General features: G+C 28.1%; 2 protein-coding genes across 7 annotated transcripts; both read left to right on the forward strand.

The window, feature by feature from the left end:
* The first annotated feature begins 4,016 nt into the window (after positions 1–4,016).
* Positions 4,017–12,291, forward strand: LOC112688484 (solute carrier family 15 member 2-like). 5 transcript variants are annotated; one of them, XM_025561695.1, is made up of 17 exons: positions 4,017–4,135; positions 4,214–4,288; positions 4,351–4,445; positions 4,976–5,048; positions 5,129–5,270; positions 5,343–5,435; positions 5,750–6,024; positions 6,884–6,966; positions 7,053–7,223; positions 9,968–10,219; positions 10,317–10,568; positions 11,055–11,161; positions 11,236–11,361; positions 11,434–11,533; positions 11,608–11,736; positions 11,877–11,981; positions 12,056–12,291. In XM_025561695.1, the coding sequence occupies exons 3-17, from the start codon at positions 4,422–4,424 to the stop codon at positions 12,212–12,214; spliced, it is 2,091 nt and encodes a 696-aa protein (XP_025417480.1). In that variant the 5' UTR covers positions 4,017–4,135; positions 4,214–4,288; positions 4,351–4,421; the 3' UTR covers positions 12,215–12,291. The 5 variants fall into 5 exon arrangements, 4 of the variants coding, with proteins under 4 accessions (XP_025417480.1, XP_025417481.1, XP_025417482.1 ...); XM_025561696.1 differs by having other exon boundaries at positions 4,017–4,131; XM_025561697.1 differs by having other exon boundaries at positions 4,018–4,119.
* A 4,185-nt stretch (positions 12,292–16,476) lies between these two features.
* On the forward strand, positions 16,477–22,609 carry LOC112688486 (peptide transporter family 1-like). Of its 2 annotated transcripts, XM_025561701.1 has the most exons (16): positions 16,477–16,505; positions 16,730–16,832; positions 17,273–17,345; positions 17,422–17,563; positions 17,638–17,730; positions 18,096–18,370; positions 19,373–19,455; positions 19,523–19,687; positions 19,750–20,001; positions 20,161–20,412; positions 21,353–21,459; positions 21,521–21,640; positions 21,715–21,814; positions 21,901–22,022; positions 22,141–22,252; positions 22,322–22,609. In XM_025561701.1, the coding sequence occupies exons 2-16, from the start codon at positions 16,806–16,808 to the stop codon at positions 22,412–22,414; spliced, it is 2,016 nt and encodes a 671-aa protein (XP_025417486.1). In that variant the 5' UTR covers positions 16,477–16,505; positions 16,730–16,805; the 3' UTR covers positions 22,415–22,609. The 2 variants fall into 2 exon arrangements, with proteins under 2 accessions (XP_025417486.1, XP_025417487.1); XM_025561702.1 differs by lacking the exon at positions 16,477–16,505 and having other exon boundaries at positions 16,615–16,836.

Genomic DNA, 22,609 nt, shown 5'->3' on the forward strand with positions numbered 1-22,609 from the left:
GTTTTCAGAGTAACGCTAATAGACTAAACCCAACTCATCAGTAGCAATATGCATGTACTCGAAAAAAAAATATTAAGATCCAACACATGTACGCGATAAATTATTTCTGGATCCAATCCATACTATTTTTGAAATTTGTGATACAACTCCAAGTTATCCATCCTTGGATGCTATACGACCAAACAATGTTCACAATCATTTTGTATATCAACAGTTTGTTTTTTAGATTAAGTTTGAATTTTAAAATAAGTCGAATGAGATGTGAAATCACGAGTTTCATTATTCTCTTGGTTCAATCATTCTTTGTCAGTCTTTTAATTACAACAGTTACGCCAAAGTACTAAATTAATTTAAATTTGGTTTGAAGTTATGATTGAAAACCAGTCGAGGGTGTTCTTTTTTATTTAGCGTTAAGTTTACTTTAATTAATTTAATTTAATTTTCGATTTTATATTACACAACGAAATTAAATTATTGTTCAAATATTGGTTAATATATTAATTAATACAATAGGTTGCAATAAGGAGAGCTTCACTGAAAGCTAGGATAGATGTATCGTCAGTGTATGTGGATTAAGTTGTATTCATAGTTATCGAAATGTTATAAGTGAATATAATACACAATAGTGATGAGAAGTTACATTGAGACTTCAGCAAAGGTATTTAATTGAAATGCTATTTTGTAAAAATACATTTACTTTTTAATCTAAGTGAAGTATTTATTGATTTTATCAAAATGTGCGGATTTTATTTTTCATATCCTTGCTAGAATCTGTAATTTTACATTTTCATTGCACTTAGAATCAATATGATTCATTTTAGTGTTTTTCTACATTAAAATGGAAAATGTCTGTATAATATTTTGATTATTTTGTTCGATTCAAATATTTTAGTATTATATTTATTAATTGGGACAGTTGTATAATACAATTAGTTAATTGTTAAATTCATTTAGTATAATTTTTAATTTATTATTTTCACTCAGTACTACTCAATCTTGTCTTAATTAATTCATACATCTATTTATTTTAATAAATATTATTATTATAAATATGTTCTTCGTGCCTATCAACACGATTTTGACCGGAAGGATACGGACGTATACTGAAAGGAAAAAAAATTCAAAATCCATTAAATAATTGCTACATTGAGATTATTTTTAATGGTAAATGATTTTTACTCACTATATTATTTTTATGTAATCATTTATTTTAGTTTTTCAATAAAATGTTGATATCTAAAGCTCTTAGAATCTTACCAGTAAGATATTATAACAATATAGAGTATAATATTTGTATATAAATTGTTCAAATTTAAATTTAATTATGTATTGTGACCAAAAAAAAATAAATATTCACTACAAAGGTCAACAATATAATATATTGTAGCATATCAATTTAACTATAGATGTTTATTTTTAGTAGTTTTAAAAATTATTGTAACAAAAAAACATATTGATTTCTAGCAATACTCTTCGGATTCGAGATTAAAAAATATCATACGACACTAATGATCTAATGCAATTCCAAATAAGACCATCAACATTCCGAGTACAATTAAATGAATAGTCACGACCACTTCCGGGACAATAATAATAGAATAATCGTGTATTTAAAAAAAATAAAAATAAAAATTACAGAGCACCAGTACCTTAATAACCATCAGAGAATGATGTTTACAAGTTTTCGATTTACAAGATCGTGACATATGCGTGGGTCATATTATACGCCCCCTTGAATCGATTCTGCTCCAGTTTCCCAAGAAGACATAGTTGAAATCATATTACATTTTGACGGGATGTGCACTTTTGTTCCTGAGAACGTCGAACTGAATACGACCCTTTCGGTCGACGAGGGAAAAGTAAATATATAATTGAATCAATCATACTAACTATTTATTAATTATTTTCAAACAATTTATCAGAATTTCAGCGAGGCATTAACAGTTTTATTTCGTGCCATCATAATTTTGATAACAATGTTCGAATATTATAGGATAAAGTTTAGCTTAGAATGTGGATGATCTATATCGACTTGAAAAAATTATAATAAAACATTAATAAACTCTAATTTTACTGTTTATTTTAGCATATTTATCTTTATTTTATCTTAAATCTAAAATATAAATTGTAGAGACTTTCGAAGAATGCAAATTTGTATTGCAACACTACATTCAACCATCATTTAATTGTTGATAACGTTCTCATATTATTTTAATCTTGGCATAGTAATATTTACTTCTAAGTGTGATAATCTTACACATCTTAATAATGTAATGATATCAACGTTTTTTTATCGAGGGCGTTTGAAATTTATTTCGCAGTCGATGATTAAATATATTTCGCAAATTGATAAATATCTATATACATATATACAAGGAATAGCTGACACTTTAAGCATTCCAAAAACCGTTGTGCGTCGTATTGTTACGGATGAATTGAACATGCGAAAGGTGTGTGCCAAACTGGTCCCCAAATTGTTGATGGACGAGCAAAAAGCCAATCGAATATCTGTGAGTTATTAGTAAGGGCGTATACAAGTTGGGTCTCAAATAATATTTATGATAAAGATAAACAACTAATTGGGTCCACTCTATCAATCAAGAGCTACAACTAGCCTCCTCACTAACAGAACTCGATTTCACTCCAAAAATCTACCCTCATTATTATACAAAAACAAACTCGAAATATCCTATCTAATACCAACAACACATTTACAAAACGCACCATGGAAATTTAATACTGCCCTAAACACTAACACTGAACTCTCTGTATTCAAAAAAATGTATACAATGCCCACCACTTGCAAACAAAATTTTACTTTGTAATAGCTCTATCATTTAAATTTTTACCAATTGTGTACATTTTTAAACATTTTATTCATTTATTTACCATATACCAGTATTCAAATTTTCAATTAATAATTATATACCATATATTAGGAACTGTAAAAAAAAATCATACCTGTATTCTTATTTATAGGTAACTGACAATCCTATGTCTGTAAAAATGAGAAGCGAATTTTTTTTTGTATGGACCCAACTAGTACATGCTGATTAGTAAATCACATCGTGGCATCGTTATCGCAGCTACCTTACGGTCTTGACCAAACTCCGGCCGACTTCTTTTTGTATCCGAGGATCAAAACCTCATTCGAAGGACACCATTTAGACAATATTGAAGCTATCCAAGCGTTGGTGACAACAGCTTTAAGTGAAGTTTCCATCGAGGCCTTCTAGAGAACGTACCGGATATAGGAAAGTCGGTAGAAAATTGTATAAATGCTTATGAACAATACTTTGAAAATTACTATCATAATGCATTGTTATGTCATCGATCACGATGTATCAGTATTGTAAATAAATATTTAAAAAAATATAAATTTCAAGACTTTTGCGATATATTCTGTATACATAAAACTATTATTTTATCGTTCGATTATATAATTGGAGTAATAGTTAATATATAGTTAATAGTTAATATACACACGATGCATGAGATTTTTATCGATAAACTTCTAGAAGTAATTCTTATCTACATGAAGGACAAAAAGGATAAGATGCAGGTAGGTTGAAACCAGCGAGTCGCTGTGCGCTCGTGTCGTGCAGCACAATACATGTTAGCGGTGAATAATTATTATCAATTAATTCATTAATTAATTCATTTATATTCAACATTATCTTATATCCTTTCTTATTGCACGGTGAAAGTGTTAGAACAGTGTTCTTCAACCATTTTAACATACACTTCATCTCCAACAAAATTTTCGCGGCACACCAGTCCATATAATATGTGAACAATATTTTATATATGTTTATATTTGGCTCTGTTTACAATCTACTATATCAGAAGGTTAATTACTATGAAATATTTAGTACAATCGATTGATGGAGACAGCTGCGACGGGAATATTTACAATAAATAATATTATATATTATGTAACTACGATAAGTTCTATCAGTTTTCATCGAATATCGATAATAATACTGATAAATGCGTACTAATAAAATAATTTATAGATTTATCGCAGCACACTTGAAGGACGCTCACGGTACATCGGTTGAAAACCACTGTATTAGAGGAACCACTAAGGTCAAGCTTATACGTTAAGTAGTTTATGAGGTATAGCGATCAGTGAGTGAGTGATATTTGGATTTTGTATATTTTATATTTATATTGTATATAAATAACAATAAATATATGTGCATATATATAGGTTTCTTTCGATGGTCTCCGGATTCATAATTTCTATAATTCCATACGACACTGCAATGGTCCATTTCGTGAAAATGTATTTACTTTATTTTGACATTTGTTATAATTTATATATAATATAACAATAAACGTTTTCAGGGCATAGCGAATCACCCCAAAAATAATAAATAGTGTTTATTTAACGTAGTGAGGTTTAACTAAAAAACAAAATGGAACACGTCGATGCAAAAATGGCAAGTATAAAAAAGTGCTTTTTTTAATAACTACTTAATAAATATTTTTACAAAATAATTTAAACAAAACAGACAAAATTGTTGTGTAATAAATTTTCAATATTTTATTTTTTTTATCTAAATATTATAATTTTTTTGATCCCATAGAAGGGTTAAAAAATTATAACTTCATCTTTACTATATATATATTCTGAATCGAAATCTTAATTTTCTCTATCCAAGATAATCAGATCTAGAGTTTAGTATCAATTAGAAATATCGATGCCAATTTTGTTTTTTTCAATTTTTTTATGAAAAATGAAATAGTAATGGTATCTTCTCAAAACGTTACGAATAATAAAACAATTATAAATACAATTATATTCAACTTCATTTACATTCGTGTAATAATATTTAAAAGCACTTAAATAAAATAAAAATATTATATAGTACTTCAGAAAAACAGAATTCGGCGAGAACTAATATTAATACGTAAAACCAACTATAGATTTTAGATACAATTGTTTATTCAACATTTTTCTTTATTTCAGAAATATCCGAAGTCCACATGGTTTTTAATTGTTTATAATTTATTCGAAAAATTTACCTTTTTTGGTTACAAAAGTAAAACAACTATCTAAATATTAAGATAAATTATTAGGAAATATCAAACAATTATTAATTATTTTTAAAATAATTTTCAGCTATTTTAGTGTTATATTTGATGAAAACATTGAACTTTAAAGACGATCAGACAATGATCATATACCATAGTTTTATATGTCTGACATTTATATGTCCATTGATCGGAGCAATCTTAGCAGACTCATTTTGGGGAAAATTCAAGTATTTTTTACATTTTTGAAAATTGAAATCGTTATTCGTAGTAATATTGTTATAATTGTTTTTTTTTTTTAGAACAATATATAGATTTTTAACAATATATATCTTAGGAGGCGTTACACTCACTGGTGCTTCAATAGTAGATATGTTTGGTAGCGACATTCAAAAGTTAGTAAGCCAAATGTGTGCTTAAAATATAAATAATATTTTCGAAACCTTTTCTATGATCGTCTTACAGTTTAACATAGTGGTCGATTTGTTTTGAAGGATTTATTTATTTTATATATTAAATATTAATTTTTTTGAGCATTATTTTTTTTAAATAACACTACTCTTTAACCACTAAGCTAATTATTTACAATAAAATTTATCTATTACCTTATATCCTATTATTATCTATTTATCTATTTAGAACATTAAATTTAAATAGCAAATAAGTAGTTATATCGATTGTTATTTTAACAATTACACATGATTACTAGGTATATTTCAATGATTGGGTTATTTTTAATATACATCAGTGCTGGCATCATAAAACCATCTGGTTTCACTTTTGCGGGTGATCAATTCCAATTCCCTCAACAGCAACAGCAGTTTCAACATTATATTATAAAATTCATAATGTCTTTGGAAATCGGTTCGGTATTATCGTCATTCCTGATGCCTGAATTAAGACACAGCGTACATTGTTTTGGAAAAAGCTCGTGTTTTCCTTTAGCATTTGGAGTATTAGTCTTGACAGAGTTAAGTGCACTAGGTAATATTTATTATTGAAACAAAAGGTAATTATCAATAGCAATATTTATATGGTTATTATTTATTGTCATGCTGTATTAAAAATAAAAGTTAAAACGCATTTTTTTATGAAAAATTTCATAAGTCTATTTTAACTAAAGTTATTAATAAGTTTTATAAATATTTGATAAAAATTAAATTTATTTAGAGAGAAAGCAACTTTCTACTACAAAGCTTAATATACATGATGTCCCAATAGGCATGCATACTTTTTATTTACCATACAAAATGTTGTTTATGAGTTAATAAATGGTAAACTTTCCTTGCCAGAATAACTAAGTAAAATAAATTTTAAAATTCCAACCTTTAATTTAGTACCTCATTATTCGAAAAATATTATCAAAAATAGTCCGGATTACCGCTTTTTAGAATCGTGTAATAGTGTACCTAACTTCGATTTCTTTTTTGATCTTCAGCTTAATTTAAAAAATCTAATAATGAAATTTAACTTTTATATTATATCCACTTATATTTTTCTTTTAATCATGTATTAGTATGATATCATTCAAAATTCTTTGTATATTTTTTGCTAACTTAAAAACTATACTCATCGTCCCTTTAGGGTGTTAAATACTTAAATAAAATTAAAAAAATCAATTTTATTCAAACGTGATTATCAGAAAGAAAAATATTATTGAATGATGTGTGTTTAAAATATTTTTCATATTTTTCTTGCGTTTCAAATAGCATTTTAACTCGAATTAATTATTTAAATGTTCATGATAAACATTATTCTTAACTTATGCTTTAATAATATAATACAAATAAAACAAAAGATGAATAATTAAAAAAAAAAAAAAAAAAAAAAAAACTGTTTACAGCTGCATTACTGTCGGGTGGAAACTTGTACGTGAAAAAGAAGCCGGAACGCAACGTCATCACGAGAACGTTCGGTTGCATATTCGTAAGTCATAAATGATCGCACGCATCCCGTGTTAATGTGACCCCGCATTGCAATTTGAGAAAACATTTACTCTTCGTTGTTTCAAGTACGCGTTGGGCAAAACGTTCACGTCGGGCACGTCGCGCGACAACGTCCGATTTCTCGACCGCGCCAAACCCGAGTACACGGACGAGGAGATAGCGGACACCAGGAGTGCCCTGAACGTGATCACCGTGTTCACGGCGTACCCGGTGTTTTGGGCGCTGAACGAACAACAGGTAGGTACCGGCGATCCATTCGAAACGCGATTTCGATTAGCAAACCTCTTCAACCATCTGAAATGAACGGAAAAACTAAGAAAATTACCGGTGATGATCCGTGCACGTCTAAATCAATTATCCGACTACGTTATGAACTACAATACATTACCACGTACGCGAACGCACGTGTCTGGCCGCGAAAAAGTGTGTAGCAACGACCGTGTGATCGACTTCTCTACGAGTAAACGTCTTATCGTGGTTTCCAACGTCCGATCGACGTGTGACAACGGTCGTTGCGTTTGGCGAATCATCGTAGTGCTCTGAAAGCAGTGCATTACAGTATTTCGCGTGCGTCGCATTGCGATTTTATTCTCAACGGATTTTTTTGTGTATTTTTATAAACGAATTCATTCAATCGAAAAACGTCGAAAACTCCGTTCGCTGCATATTACACACATCTATATGTGTATATTTGAAGCATACATTATTTCTTCTTCTTCCTCCTCGTCTAATAAATCTATGATTATTTGATTTTTATTTATAATCACGCGTTCCATTTTAAGTGATCTGTACCGGCAAAAAAAAATAAAATAAAAATACGCGTGTGCACAACGAAATATCGAGCTGAACTAAACTAAACTGAAAATAAACGCCATCCGCAGCATTCAGTCGTATTAAAGGAAACCAATACACGCGCAGACCATCAGCCGTTGCGTAAAATCGACTAGCCGCAACTCGAAACCGCACCTTAAGTGGACGCCATACCAGACAAAAACACATTACAAAAACGTGTTCACGCGTTTCAATAATACGGCTTATTGAGTGATTTTAGAGGAAAAAAACCCTATTATAAACATTTTAGAGAACATCATTTTGGAGATAATAACATAGCCTTTGTTAGAAATTGTGCCTAAGAAATAATTTACAGGCATTTGAAAAAATAAAAAAAAATAAATGGTTTTTTGTTTGTTTGTTCGTTGTTTACTTCTGCATACTGAATGTGTTAAAAAACACGTATGTCATTATCTCCAAAATATTATTTTCTACAACATTTATATGGGATTTTTTGCTTAAAAGTCAATTAGTAAGCCGTGTTTTTAAATCAAAAAACAAAAATTTTACTATAAAATTAAATTTTTAAAGCCGAAGTAACGTGGTTAGTGGCGTGACAAGCTATGTAACAAGTAACAGGCATCAAGCATGCTACTTTGTATCAAAAACAATTTAAGAAATAAGTTTAACGCCAAATAAACCGATACAACAGTGATATAACAAACGGCATGTTACGTTGGCGTCGTTCACATGCAGCACGTTCTGTTTTACGTCACGTGTTAAATTGTTCTAGTGACAGACACTTGGAAATTATTTTGATCTATTCATTATATTCATTTTTAAAAGTTTGAAAGTCTTAATTAAATTAAAATGAACGATGATTTTAGTATACATTCTGTTGGTATAGTTGAAACCAATCGATTTACTCATATCCATAGCATTTGGGACTACAGCGATTAAAACGCAATCGATAATACTTAGAAAAAGATTTTACGAATAACAATACATATTATATTAATTGTAATTCCACTCGGTTAACATTTTGTACAAAAGTATCATATTATTCAATTATTTTAATCAGTAAGATGATTAGGATAGCTCTGGATTGGCATGCAATCAATGATGAATCCAGGATTTTCTTTTGTAAGGGGGGGAGGATGAAAAATGTTTTCCCTTAGGATATTTTTTATAACATCATAGTCAGTGATTGATAATGAATTAAGATAATACTAAGTAATATAATACATTCATTTAAATCTAAGACTGCTAATTTCTTGTATGAATAAAAATACAAGTTATATACTTTAAAGAAAAAAATACTTTTCTTAATTCATAAAATTATTGATTTTTAATAAATGTTTTACCTGATTCGTGGGGGAAAATTACCCCCTCCCCCTTGTGGATCTGCTATTGCATTTTCCACATCAAAAACACTACGTTTAATTTGTCGATTTTTTTTTTTTTTCCAATACGAATGAACCCAATACCGTCTTTTTTTATTATTCGCGTCATTGACATCGATTAATTAACCAAGGCCATAACATTTCTATCATCGAAAGAAGAAGAAGACATATATTGGCTACTGGTACTACTAGTTACTGTATGGTTGTACTGTTGTACTGTTTGTACTATGACGTTGTGTCACACCGCACGAGATTTTGTTTTTACCCGTATGCTACATCACTTGTCACACCACACGTCACATTACTTTGATGGGCGCTCGGCATGACGTAAATTATTGATATTTATACTGTACGTAAATATATGAAATTTAGGATATCATGAATGTTTATGAATGAATGAAAAATCTGCACTTGACGCGTTATTTGTTTGTACATGTATGTACTACTTATTTTTATTTATTTATTTATTTTTTTTTTTTTTTGTGTCCGTAAGCCGTGTATGTTAACCAGGGATGTTATTTACGTACTTCGTTTAACATTTTATCTTCCGAGCCTCGAGAAATATTCCCTGTTTAATAGTGCATTCGAAAATAATTTTCAAAAAAATGCATATACTAATAGATGTTTATTGAAAAATAGTATGGTATAAAACCATACTATGCTCTATCGGAAGATGACTATATTTATTCTCGTTCATTATTATTCTAATGCTGACTGAATCTACGAACTATCACGTTTACTTTACGCATTAACTTTCGGGAACCGTCAGCTCTATAAATAATCTAATTGAAAACCCGTTGTTTATAGACTTCACGATGGACGTTGCAGGCCACGTTGATGAACGGTCGTTTCGACTTCATGAATTGGACAATCAAACCCGATCAGTTCCATACCATCTCTCCAATGTGTGAACTGATATTCCTCATACTGTTCGACGGCACGCTTAACCCGTTGCTTGCAAAGATTGGTATACGAAAATCCTTACAGAAAATCACATTGAGCGGTTTTTTAGCGACCATGGCGTTTATTGCTGCTGCTCTACTGGAATTCAGAATTCTAGTAAATCCTTTAACATTTGATGTGCAATAAAATTATTAGTCACCATCGATGCTCGGGTGATAATGGAATTTTTTATTTTTTATTTTTTTTGTTTAAGGGTATCAGTACTGTTATACCTGCTGGGGAAGGACGTCTTAATATTTACAACGGGTACGATTGCGACGTACATGCACGTTCGCTATCATTAAACGTTGATCGTATTATACAACCCCTTGGAATGATGAACGTTAACTATGCGCTTGTTTCTCGAGAAGACGTCTTTGAAATCATTTTAAAATTCGATCGGGAATGTACTTTTGTTCCCGAGAATTTCGAGTTGAATACGACTGTCACAGTTTCCGAGGGGAAAGTAAGTAGATTATTTTCATTGAACTAATAAAACCGATTAACTTCAAGCAAATTTTATCAAACGAAATTTTATTGAAACATTAGCAACTAATCAATCATTTAATTTAATAAATAAGATGTCAAAAATAATGAAGTTCAATAGTTTAAATTCAATTTAGCACAAAATGCGAAATTCAGATTTCAAAATTCAAAAATCCCAAATCCAAATATTGTAGTTTGGTATTCAAAAATCCTCATTTTATAGGTTTTCTGAGAATTCGGATTTATACATCACACTAACAAATCATTTTTAACCATTTCAAACCATAATTTAACTGGTGATAACGTTCTCATATTATTTTAATCCGTATGATAAAAAATAGCTAAAAGTTTGATAATCTTATAATATACTTGTAATATAATATAATATACGTATAAGTATACGTCTTAACACTGTTATGACATTAATGTTTATTTTATCTAAGACGTTTTAAATTTATTATTTTAGGAAATATCATATTACTTGACACGATTAAATACAAGCACAATCACATTAAACCGAGTTGGTGATTACGATAATTATAAACAAAACAAACAAGGAAATCCAAGCTTGAGGTTAATATACAAATTATTATTTTTTATTAATTATAAATCTATAATGTTAAATATTTAAATATTTAATTATTTAGGGTTTTGATTGACGATAGTTTTGGTTTCAACGATAATATTTCATTAATCAGTAGCAATGAAAATCGAAATTCATATTCGTTTTCTCCATCCCAACGAATGCATTTCAATGAAGTACATATAGGAAAGTAAGTATATAATTTTAAGTACTTCTTATTAGTATTTTATTTCTTATGCATACATAAACATAAATGTGATAGATATAATTTATGGCAGAATGGACAAATGACACCCACGTCCATGGAAATGATTCCGGCTACATTTTACACAATCACTTTACAAAAAAATGGCAACAGAACGGTAATTTATCTCTCAAATGCATTAAATATATTTTGTAACATAAAAAATTAGATTAAACGATGACTTTTGTATAGGATATTAAGCTTTTTAGCAAATACAAAGGCAACTATTTACATATATTTTGGCAATTTCCACAATATTTTTTTATGATCTCAAGTATTACGATTTTTGCAGTCACCAGATTAGATTTTACATTTACCGAGGTATTTATGTATACTTATATCTGTTTTATCTTATACCCACATTCTTTAAGCAAAATTTCAGTCAAGATGAATTTATACTCATAATATCTAAACATTTATAAACATCTAATACCATATGATTATTATTGTTTTTTCCATAGGCTCCGATAAATTTAAAGACTTTCATGTATTCATTTGACTTATTAACCATGGCGGGTGGAAATTTGTTGGTTGTTATAATATCAACTATATCAATTAAAAATCAAGTAAACTTTTTTTTTTTTATAATAGAATGTGTAGGTATTTATATGTTGTTATAATTTTATTTTATACAATTTAGGCATTTGAATACCTTTTATATTCCGGACTTATGTGCGCTGATTCGTTGATATTAGCTTATTTCAGTGTTGCCTTTCAGAGTACCAATAGTGCAACAACAAAAACAAAAAATGAAAATATAAACTCCCTGAACGAAGCCGAAGTCAATAGTATATTGTGATAAGATTTTATTGAAAAACAATTTTATCGATTTAAATTTAACATGATGAAATGCAAGAAATAAATATTTATATAAAAATACACAATTCAGTTAATAATATTGAATAAATTGAAAAACAATATCTAAATGTTAGTTTGATTTATTTTACAAATCATTTTTAACATATTATTCAATTAATACTTCAGGTATATTCACTGTATATTTGTTGTCATTGAATATTTTGTTTAAAATTATTTTTATAATTTTGATTGGATAAAATGTCTTGAAATTTTAACATAATTTTATCACACAATATTTTAATTTATGTAAAAGAATATTAAAAACCTTGGGTCATAGTTTTTTTTTAGTTCTATAAATTTAAAATGTTGAGAAAACTCAACACAAAACACGAAAAACTGTAATATTTTTGCTATAAAAAAATGAATAATACTATTGATTTTAATATTTAATATTAAAAAATTTAATATATATTAATGTGTGTGTTTTTGGGAGAATACATTACAATTTTTTTTTTTACTAACAGCGTTGTCTACTTCGTGTCTTGATGTTTTTATGTTCGTATCTTTTGTTATTAAAGATTTATTAACCATAGCAGTTGGTAACTTGTTAGTTATTATCATATTCGCTATATCAATTGAAAATGAAGTAGGTAACTATATTTATTATATTAAATATAAAAGTATAAACTTAAAATTTTAATTTTTATAATTTAGGCATATGAATATCTTCATTATTCTGATCTCATGTGTGCTGATACGTTTTTAATAACCTATTTTAGTGTTGTCTTTCGAAGTAGATAGCTTTAGTATAATAATACTATCAAAAAAATAGAATTCAACACTTGCCCAGGACGAGACAGAAATATAAATTTTTTTTTTAATAACTTTTTGATAAAAACAATGTTGTCAATGTTTCAACTTAATCAAATCTGTAAATTTAATTCATAGAAATATACACGATTCTGTAAATAATATTGAATACATTCAATGATATGTTGTAAATAATGTAATAAGTTTTTTGCACATATAGAGTGACCATTAGATGAATCACTACTCCACTTTTCAAATTCGTACATTATTGAGAAATAACATTCAGTGAGTAAGTGGTACATGACTTATATATGTACCTTTATATGTATGTATATATATATATATGTATGTATGTATGTATGTATATATACATATTACGGTTGTAATGTAGTGCCCGGATATTGTATACAATGTCTAAAATATTTGAGCAAAATAAGTAATACATATTTTATTCCCATACAGACTAGTCTTTGTATCCAACTAAAACCTAAACCGGTGTGGGTGACGTGAATATAAGAGTTATTTTATAGTATTTTACTAAAAATGTATTTTTGGCACTGCGTCTTACGGGTTACGATAACTTTTATCAGTAGTGATTAGTATTAGGGCTGGTACCGAATTAGTTCCCAAGCCCCAACCCCACATGCCGAATTGTTTCCCGTTTTAAAAAGGTATTTTATCAAGTTGAGCCGAATTGGCTCTTGTTTAAATTTGCACAATTTGCTTCTCAATTTTACAGGCTTAAGATTTTTTCACATAAACAATTTCCATTCAACTTCACGTAAGCTTTACAGTTCTGTATTGTAGATATCCACCTGTGTATGTTATCCTCTGCAAGGTTGTTTTGGAATCCGAACTTGTAATTGACAATAATCAACAACTTAATTCCCTTTCAAGTAAACATAAACTCCATAATAACGAACAATTATAAAAAAAAAAAAAATTGTAAATTAAAATACGATGAGCGAAAATAAATGTATATAAATTACAATGTTAAACATGTTTTTGTCACCGGCTAATGACTTTAATGTTGAAGCTGTATCATTAATATATAAAAAAAAAAAAAAATTACTATGTGTTATTCGAGACTGTACACTGTACAGTGTTCACTAACATCATTGTCATACCCATACGGCGATATAAGTGCCAATATATCAATTGTTATTTTAATCCATCGGGGTATCAGCAATACTTTCCTAACCCTCCAATGCAACAATCTATTGCCATTTCATTGCGTATAGACTATAGAATAAGTACATTTATATTTTATACTATCTAATTTTTATTTTGTACAAAACATATTTGTAAAACCTACCAATGATTAAAAATTAAAAACTAAAATTGTAACTATTTAACCTGAAAATGAACTGGAACCAATTTTCCTCAACCTGACAAAATACCTTTTTTAAACGGAAACCGATTCCGTTCAACTTATCGAAATACTTTTTTCAGACAGGAACAATTCGGCCAAACGGGAACCAATTCGGTTACTCCCAGTATAAGTATAAGTAGATAATCAGGAACTTGTGGGCGTTTTCGACATGCATAGCTATTCGTCGTCCATCAATAACGAACAATTTTTATCGAAATTATTATTTTCTTGAGACTTTATGCAAACATATTTACTCGTATCATAGCCGACAGTGCACATACTACATTTACACATACTACCGTTTACATGTGCTGTTTAGTACTATGTTATAATTGTGTAGTATTTGTGTGTGTTGTTTTTAAAATGGAAAATACATTTATTTATCGTTTAAATAATATTTTAATTTATGTAAAAAAATAGCCTAACCTAACCTATAGGTATATGGTCATAATTTTTTTTTTTTTTTTGTTCTATAAATTTAAAACTTCGAGAAAACACAAATCACGAAAAACTGCAACATTTTTGCTATAAAAAAAATGAATAACACTATTGATTTTACTATCGATTTAAAAATTGAATATATATTAATGCGTGTATTTTTGGGAGAATACGTTACATTTCTTTTTTTTTACCAACTTAGTGTTGTCTACTTTGTGTCGTCAATTTTGTATAATATGATGATTATGGTATTTTAGATAGCGGTGGTTATGTAACGATGATGAAATAAACGCTTCTAAAATGTTCGTTCTAACTATCTAAAATATTCCGTATGCATGGTTTTCAATACTGGAAATTGGTTTTCTGACCGATTTTATATTAAATCATAGAAATGAGCCTCTCACGAAAGATACATGTTTTTCTGATTAGAGAAGAAAATATTAAGTGTTGCACCACGTTTATACCTAATAAATAGGTACTTTGATTTTTTTTTTTGTTTGTTAATTAAAATGTTGAACATCCAGTCAAATAAAATTTTTATTACTGACTATTATTTATATGCATGAGAGTATTATATTTTGATGAAATTCTTTGAGTTCTATGAACAAGAATATCCATATGAAATTTGATTTAATTATATTAAGTTTTTTTTAAGTTTCTTAAAATATGAATATTTCAATCTTTTTAGTAGGAACTTGAAATAAAAACAACCTATAACGGTTTCAACTTGTTTGTTTTATTATTCTTGGGTATGGCAACAAAGTAAAGTAAAGAACAAAGTAACAAAGTAAAATTTTGGTATAGATAACAAATCTATTCAGTTGCTTTACCACTATTTTTTTTCTTTATAATGCGTGAGTATAAATCACTTGCTCTTACTAGTTGATCAATCATATTGTGAAATGGTATAGAGTATAAAATATGCCTGTTATATGTTTGAATTTAAATGCATTATGTATTCCATTAAAAAACAAGTTTGTAAGAGGTCAACAGTGTAATATATTCGAACTACTATACTGAATATCTCTTCACAAGATTATTTTAGATTTCTAACTTAAGTCCATCAAGACGTAAAATAAATGCATATAAATGCATTTATTAAAAACGTAAAACAAAAAATTAGGTACTAACATATATCAACATTTTAAATTAAATTTGTTTGTTACAAATCCTTATAAGTTAAAAAAATGAAAATTTTGAAAATTTAGCAATATTTTTAACTGTATTTGAATTAAGTTTATAAATAGGTTTGTACATTTTAGTATATAAAAATGCAAATTTTAAGTAAGAAAGAACTTAGAAAATCTTATTTTTGTATTTTATTTACATTTATAAGTATTTTCAGTTATAACATATCAGATATTTATTAGTATTTAAATGATTACAGAAAAAATCATAAAATTATTTTACCCACATATTATAGATATTTTTATACATTTATTAACTTCACATTATTAATTTTTAACTGATTCAAATATTTGTTTATAATGTTTTTTTAGGTCCAAATTGAGTTTCTAATCAATTAACAAAAACATAAATAAACTGGAAATATAATAATCTTGATGAATTGAAGGTGATTTTATTTTTACAGACTTAAGTTTAACCCACTCAGCCGTTTTTATTTTTTTTTTTTTGTATTATAGATAATAGATTATTGGTATATGGAGGGGAGGTGAGTGAAACCCGTTTGGTTATAAATCTAACAATTCGGTTTATAAGAATCTTAGTTATTAACAAAAATGATCACGAATAAAAATATTTTATTCTCTTGCAGTACTCTATAGATTCATGATTCCAAAATAAACAAATGACAATGCAGTGATTGATTTCATGAAATAAATATTTAATTTTTATATGTTTAATATACTATAAATTACATCCAGTTCATTTTTGCAGCATATAGTGAAAACTCAATAATATTGTCAAATAGTGAATAACTTTTTAATATTGTATTTTTCAACTGAAAGTCAAAATGGAATTATTGGTTGATGAGAAACTGGCAAGTATAAATAATTGTGCATTATTATTTTATTTGCTATCCTTTATATTATTTTTATAATTTTAACATTTACCGACTTAAAAAAATCACACTTTTTAAAATTAAATATTACTTTGATATTTTTTTTTTTTTTTTATGGCTTACGTTTTAAATATTATCATTTTATCTTTATTATAAAAAAAATGTTTATCCATATAATGTTGTTTCATACACAATATGATATTTAAAATAATACAATACATATATTATTAATTTATTAAGTTAATCATCAATTAATATTAGCTTGTGTATTTAACCACATCATGGACACGATTTATAATACTAATGTCGGTATTTTTATTTAAATAATTTTGTAAAACTAATTCTTCATTTATTTTTACTTGAATTAAAAATAATAATAAAATAAAAAATACATTTTTATTGAATATTTATTGTTACAGAAATATCCGAAGTCCACGTGGTTGATCATTTTCTTTCAGTTTTGTGAAAGATATAGTTATTTCGGGTTTAGAAGTAAAACAATTATCTAAATAAAAAGATAAATTAACATAATCATTGACATATTATTATTTTTATAATTTATTTTCAGCTTTTCTAGTGTTATATCTAACAACAGTACTAAAATTTACTGGTGACCATTCGATGATCATATATCATAGTTTTATTAGTCTAGTGTATATATCTCCGTTGATCGGAGCAATGCTGGCAGATTCATTTTGGGGAAAATTTAAGTAATATTATTTATATTTTATGTTATAATTTAATTTATCTATTTTTATTGTATTATTAATACGATTTATTTTAGAACAATAATTCGACTATCAGCAATTTATGCCCTAGGAGGTGTTATACTTGCCGGTGCTTCGATGATAGATATGATTAATATAGATATTCAAAAGTTAGTAAGACAAATGTGTACTTAAAATATAAATATTTTCCGAAACGTTTCCTCTAATCGTTTTTACATTTTGACTTAGTGTTCGTTTTGGTCTTAGGGTCTTACGAATGTTTACATAATTCAAATAGTTTCTTTGGTAATAGAGTTCAATTCAAAATGTGTACCATAAAACATTATATTTTATGTTAAATATTAAGATAATGACACTATTCTTATTATAGTATGAAACATTTGAGTTATTACTGCTTCATGACACCTTCCAAAAGGATATTAAAAGTGGTCCCAGTGTCTAGAATATTCGTTTTCATAAAAAATTCAACAGAAAACATTTGACATTCGTTTTAATAATTAACTATTATTACTAGAATTATTGCAGTTCTTGGGTTATTCTTAATATCTATCGGTGCTGGTGGTATAAGACCTCTTTGTATTACATTTGCCGGCGATCAATTCAAATTTCCCCAACAGCAGCAGCAATTTCAACATTATATTATAAGATACATATTGGCTTTAGACATCGGTGCATTATTATCGTCAATATTGACACCGAAATTTAAACACGGCGTACATTGTTTTGAGAAAAACTCGTGTTATCCTTTAACATTTGGAGTGTCTGCCTTAGTGATAATAATCGCCGTAGGTAATTATCAATCAATCAAATAATTTTTAATAATAATTGTAACAAAAATAACTTATATTGATTCTCGATGAACGAAAAAATAATTGTATTTATTAATTTATTATTATTTTATGATAAATTAATTATTGTATTATAGTATAATAGGAGTTATAAAACCATGATATCTTAATTAAAAACTTAAACTTCGTTAGTTTACCTATTTCAACCAATTGCGTCTTTATAGTGAAAACATTTTACACCCTTGGGCTATTTAAAATTTGCTAACACTACCTTATCCTCTGTAATTTCATCTTTATAAAATATGGAAGTATTTATTTCTTGTTTAATCTTAATATAACAAATAATTGTACTGCTGATAAGAGATATAAATAGCTTAGCTTAAAGGTAGATGAATAATACATTACACTAAATAAGCCTGTTGTGTACATTTAATTATATTATTATTTTAATAAACTATCAACTATTAACTACACTGTTAACGTGCACAATATTATACTGACGAAAATCCGGCGTGCTATAGTTATGATAACATTTTTTTGGAGATTGGGTTCTCTTGAAACTCCCAATTAACTTATTATATTTATAAATAAATTCACCACTACAACAATTATTTGTTTTCTTTCACTGTAAAAAAACCAAATCGTGATTTTCATAAATATTCATGACAATAAAATATATAATAATAAATAAAATAATAAAATAATGTATATAATACAATATGTATGACAATAAAATGTATACAACGATAACGCAACAGTCTATTATTGCCATACGATTCGGTATTTATACTTATTATACTTTTGTACACGTATTATATAAAATTTCCATACATATAATAGATTACAAAAGAACCGTCTACAACGTAAATCTGTCCCATAGAATAGAATAGTTCTAGGATTTAAATAAATCTATTTAATAATATATACAATTTATCGGTTATCTTATTGGGTAGTGCGATGAAAAATAAAAAGGTTTTGTAAGTCATATCAAATATGTTTACAGTTACATTTATATTCGGTGAAAAGATGTTCGTAAAAAATGACACGGAACACAAAGCATTCTCAAGAACGTTTGGATGCATATACGTAAATCATATTTTTCGCGTTATATCCGTAATGTGTATTGTACTCAAAAAAATGTTCTTGTTTCAAGTACATATTAACCAAAAGAATTACCCCGGGAATATCAATTAACGGGCTCGACCACACTAAAGACAACAAGTACACCGACGACGAGATAATGGATTCGAGGTTGGCTTTAAACGTGATTACCGTGTTCACGACGTATCCGGTGTTCTGGGCGTTGTACGAATATCAGGTACGTATACACTGATTAACATGGATTTTTCGGGTAATCGAACGCAAATCCATTGTGCACAGATATCGCGGTGGAAGCTGCAGGCTACGCTGATGAACGGCCGTTTAGACTTCTTGAATTGGGCAATCAATCCCGATCAGATGCATACCATCACTCCGTTTTGCGCACTGCTATTTCTCATACGGTTTTACGGTACACTAAACCCGCTGTTGACGAAAATCGGCATCCGAAAACCATTGCAGAAGCTCACATTGAGCGGTTGTTTAGCGACCGTGGCGTTTATTTTCTCGGCTATGCTTCAATTCGAAATTCTCGTAAGACCGTCTGCTAAACTTTTTTCTCTTCGCAATTATTACATCTGGGAAATTTGTTTTATTATCGCACTAGTCAACATACCGTGTACATTAAAATAATTAGTCACGGTCGATACCAGGACCATAGTAATGGAATAAAACGAATTTTTTTTTTTCAAGGGTAACAGCAATATTATCCCTGCCGGAGAAGGACGCCTTAATATTTACAACGGATTCGACTGCGACGTACACGCTCGTCTGCCGACATTAAACATCGACCATACCATACAACCCCTTGGAATGATGAACGTTAACTATGCGCTAGTTTCTCGAGAAGACATCGTTGAAATCGTATTACATTTCGACCGGGAGTGCACTTTTGTTCCCGACGCTTTCGAATTGAATACTACCGTCACGGTTGCCGACAGACGGGTAAATACTTGTACATTAAGTTCTATTAAAACTAATTAATTTCAACAACTAAAAAACGGTATTTTATAGAGGCAATACCAGTTTCCCATTAAAACGTCGTATCATCGTTGAAAAGGTTTTTTTTTTATTGATCTATTTGTGTAATGATTTTGAAACCCGCAGAGAATCAAAAGTACAGCTTGTTTTACCTAAGATACAAAATTCGTTTACATATGGCTAACATATCTAATGATACATACTAATATTTCCCAAACACTGCAACGCACCCTTCAGGAATCACGGCCCATATAGTATTTATTTACTTTGTATATTGCTCCTTGTATTCTTCTAAATTCCTTGTAGTATTCAGTACATCTAGACATCGTGATTATAATTGGTTTCCAAAAAATTTAACTGGTAAAAAGTTTCGAAATCACTGGTATATACAGTAATATAAAATACAATTTATCAAATTTAAAATGAATTAAATTAAAAATATTTTTGTTTTATCTTATTATTAATAGAACAATCAAAATTATTTTATACGATTTAAAGAAATAGTACATCGGGCTGCTCTTAATTTAATTTTTCGTTTGAGGTTTTACATATATAGCATGAAAATATTAAGTGTTAACTTGCCATAGGTACATCATGTGAAATATTTTATAATTATTCTGAAAATTAGTGTATCCATGTAAAAAAAAATATACAACGATAAAATTACGTTAATATATGTATGAAATCATATTACTCCGATGCTCAACCTCGGAAATAGGAGGACCAAGCAAATTCAGTTTCTTATAATAATAAAATATTTGACAACATTTGAATAATCCAACACACCTTCAAAGTTTAATACTATTGTTATTATTATTTAGATTAACTGTAATTTTTTTTTTTTTTTATCCTTAACGGTTAAAATTATGTAAACAATATAGTAATTAGAAACAAAATATTGCAGGAGATTTCATATTACCTGACACGTTTAAACACAAATACGATTGGATTAAACCGTGTAGGTAATTATGACAATTATGTAAAAAACAAACGTGGCAATCCTAGCTTGAGGTGATTATACAAATTACTTTATACATGTTTTACATTTGTATTAAAAATATTTTATTTTAAGGGTTCTGGTCGATGGTAGTATTGGTTTTGACAGTCATATTTCATTTAACAGTAGTAATGGAAATTCATACTCGTTTCCTTCATCCCAACGAATGTATTTTAATGAAGTAGCTATGGGAAAGTGAGAGTCTAATTATCAATAATTATTATGCGTAATTATTTTCTAAGTATTGTAAAACAAAATCCATTTGATAGATACAATTTATATTGGAATGAACAAATGTTGCCCTCGTCTATGCAAATGATCCCGGCGACATTTTACACAGTCACTTTACAAAATAACGGCGATAAAACGGTAATGCTATGAAATAAGTTATCTGACAACTACAATTGAAGTTTTATGTATGATCAAACAATGAATACATGATGAAATTCGTATAGGATGTAAAAGTTTTTACCAAATATGAAGGCGCTTATTTCCACGTGCTTTGGCAGCTTCCACAATATGTCTTCATGATTTTAGCTGTTGTGATTTTTGCAGTCACCACTTTAGAATTTTCATTTTTTTGAGGTATTTATGTATACTTACATTTATTTTATCAAGTTTTTATATTTTATAACGTTTTTTTTAGTCAAAACTTAATTCAAAACGGATTTGTATTCATACCTATTTTTTATTGGTTTTGAGGCTCCAATAAATTTGAAGACGTTTGTATTTGCATTCGATTTATTAACCATAGCAGTTGGTAACTTGTTAGTTATTATCATATCAGCTATATCAATTGAAAATCAGGTAACGAAGTATATTTATTATATTAAATATGAAAACTATAAATTAAAAATGTTTATTTTTATAATTTAGGCATATGAATATCTTCTTTATTCTAGTCTCATGTGTGCTGATACGTTTTTAATAGCCTATTTTAGTGTTGTCTTTCGAAGTAGATATCATTAGTATAATAATACTAGCAAAAAATAGAATTGAACACTTGCCCAGGACGAGACAGAAATATAAACTCTTTGTAATAGCTTTTTGATAAAAACAATGTTGTCAATGTTTCAACTTGATCAAATTTGTGAATTTAATTCATATAAATATATACGATTTTATAAATAATATTGAATAAATTTAATGATATATTCTGAATAA

This window comes from Sipha flava, unplaced genomic scaffold, assembly GCF_003268045.1.
Source record: "Sipha flava isolate LNK unplaced genomic scaffold, YSA_version1 39_pilon_pilon, whole genome shotgun sequence".
Lineage (NCBI taxonomy): Eukaryota > Metazoa > Arthropoda > Insecta > Hemiptera > Aphididae > Sipha > Sipha flava.